The sequence below is a fragment of the Corvus brachyrhynchos genome, unplaced genomic scaffold, assembly GCF_000691975.1.
Source record: "Corvus brachyrhynchos isolate BGI_N302 unplaced genomic scaffold, ASM69197v1 scaffold5, whole genome shotgun sequence".
NCBI lineage: Eukaryota > Metazoa > Chordata > Aves > Passeriformes > Corvidae > Corvus > Corvus brachyrhynchos.
Window position 1 is genome coordinate 4,945,430 of NW_008238321.1, and position 2,725 is coordinate 4,948,154.

At 57.9% G+C, this 2,725-nt stretch overlaps 1 protein-coding gene across 1 annotated transcript in view; it reads right to left on the reverse strand.

Annotated features, from left to right (window-relative positions):
- The window catches only part of PRKCB (protein kinase C beta), a 56,092-nt gene that overhangs the window by 32,696 nt on the left and 20,671 nt on the right, over nt 1–2,725 (reverse strand). Inside the window, 2 exon segments of the mRNA XM_017733990.1 lie at nt 90–186; nt 2,657–2,725. The exon segment at nt 2,657–2,725 is cut by the window's right edge and continues 19 nt beyond it. Of these exon segments, the coding sequence (XP_017589479.1) occupies nt 90–186; nt 2,657–2,725 (166 nt within the window).

Here is a 2,725-nt window from a genome sequence, read left to right on the forward strand (position 1 = left end):
GGAAAGAGCTGGCAGGGAAAGTCCCTTGCCGGGGGTACGGCAGGCAGGCAGTGAGAAAAAACCCCTGAGTCCAAGAAAAATCAATTCACCTCAAATTTCTGCCTCAGTTCCTCATTTCCTTCTTCTCCCTCGGGAGGCACTGGGACATTGAAATACTCGCCCTCCTCCTGGCTGAGCAGCTTGAACCTGGAGGGACAGAGAGAACGTGGGGTCAGGGTGGCAGGCGGGGCTGCAGGGAGGCAGGACCTCCCCTCTGCTCCAGCACAGCTCTGCTTCCGCCGTACCAGCATCCAGAGGACCCTTCCCCAAAGTCAGAAGAATCCCCAAACCATCCTCCTCAGCAAGCCCCAGACTCTCAGAGGGTGGAGGGATGTTTCTGGGTCTCTTGCTGTCCTGGGGACCCCCACAGCCCAGGGAGCACATCCACTGCCTGCTGTGGTGGGCACACAGAGCACTGGTGTCACTTCCAGACCAATCCTGACCCCAAACCCCACAGACAAGCACGTGTTTCTTATGACAGCCACGGGCACAGGTGTGGGCAAACCCCCTCTCCACCAGCTGCCCCACGAGGACAGCACGTGGAACGTGCCAACGCTGGGCTGGAGCTGCCAACCCTGAGCACACACACAGGATGCTCCTCCAAAAGAGGAGAAAAGCTTAAGCAGCAATTACCAGAGATCGTGGAAATGCCACTCAGATCCCAGGTGTTTCACCCTGTGGGGGGCACAGCCCGGCCCTGGCAGCGGAGGCTCCGCATCCAGGATGGATCTTGGCCGGGTGTTATCGCAGAGGCTGCTCCAGGAACAAAGCCCTGTCTGCACAGCACAGGCACAGGCTCTGAGCTTGTTTTCTCCATTAGCTGCAGTTGTTTAGATATGAAATATAGATCAGAGCTCCTTCTCCTTCGCTTTACTCCAGCCAGCACTGTTACAAGGAAAATTACTTACATCTCCACTCACAGGATTTTTAAAAGGCTGGAAAGCGCTCAGGCTTTGGGCTGCGCCAGGAGCCGGCAGCGCGTGGCACACACGCACCCTTACAGGTGACTGGGAATTCGGGGGGAAGTGACAGCTTCCCGCTGTTTTCCAGAGGAGGAGCCGTGTCCCCAGCAGGGCCTGGCTGGTGATGAGCGAGGCTGAGGCCTGGTAATGCCACTGTGCCACACACTGTGCCCAGCTCAGCGGGGACAGGATGAGGCTGGAGAGCAGTGGGAGCACCTGCAGCTCTGCCCAGGAGTGGCACGGTGTGGGCACCCAACCCACCTAATTCCTCCTCCTCCTCCTCTCCATTCTCTGCTCTCAGGGAGACATGTCCAGCTTCCATGGTGGAAAACCCAGTCTGGGGTATTCACTCAGCTTGGGAATGCAGCTTAATTACATGCAGGGTTTAGTCTCCAAAGGACATTTAGTGTCTCTTTTCAATTATTACACTCTCCATGGACAGGTAACACAGCTCTCAGGCACCAGTGCCTGGGGGAAAGCCAGGGAAACAAGGCACCATGTGTCCTGCTGGGGGAGATAAAACGGAAATGGAGACACCCATCCAGGGGTGCTCCAGACCCACTGCGTTCATGGCTTGGTGCTAACGAGCAGCAGTAATCACACACGTTGTAACTCCTCCTTGTTCTGAGCAGTGCCCTCCACAGCCCACCAGCTCCAGCCAGGAGTCACAGCTCAGAGGGGACCCCCCAGCACCCCCTTGCAGCCCTGCTCTCCCACACCTGAGGAAACCATGGTGTCTCTCCAGTACAGAAACTGAGGGAATCCAAGCAGAAAATGCTGGAAAATGCCTGTTTGGCAGATGCTGGCAGGCAGGGCCAGCTCCTCCCGAAGCCCCCACAATGAGACCCCACGGGAGCACCAGCCCTTCAGGCAGAGCAGTCCTGGGTACCTGTGTGTGCCCCTGGGAAGGAAAAACCCCCCAAAGCCCCCAGCCCAAGGACATGGAGGAGGTCACACAAAGCCAGCCCATGCCTTGCACTCAGACACTGCTCTGGCACCTCTGGGCACCACACAGACAACTCCCATGGCACCAGTGACCCTCACCAGCCTCAGAGGTGGAGCAGCACCTTCCACAGAGCTGGGACAGGTGACTAGAGCAGAAGGAAGCTGGTAAGGTCTGAGGGGCGGCCACACCTCCCACCTACAACCCTCTGGGCTGCTTTGTGCCCACAGTGTTCATAAAACAATCACATCTCACCATCCATCCACTCCCGACTTCTGCAGCTCAGAGATCCCAAAGGACAAGGAGCCCACAGATGCTGGCAGGCAGGGCCAGCTCCTCCCGAAGCCCCCACAATGAGACCCCACGGGAGCACCAGCCCTTCAGGCAGAGCAGTCCTGGGTACCTGTGTGTGCCCCTGGGAAGGAAAAACCCCCCAAAGCCCCCAGCCCAAGGACATGGAGGAGGTCACACAAAGCCAGCCCATGCCTTGCACTCAGACACTGCTCTGGCACCTCTGGGCACCACACAGACAACTCCCGTGGCACCAGTGACCCTCACCAGCCTCAGAGGTGGAGCAGCACCTTCCACAGAGCTGGGACAGGTGACTAGAGCAGAAGGAAGCTGGTAAGGTCTGAGGGGCGGCCACACCTCCCACCTACAACCCTCTGGGCTGCTTTGTGCCCACAGTGTTCATAAAACAATCACATCTCACCATCCATCCACTCCCGACTTCTGCAGCTCAGAGATCCCAAAGGACAAGGAGCCCATGAAATCATTCCTG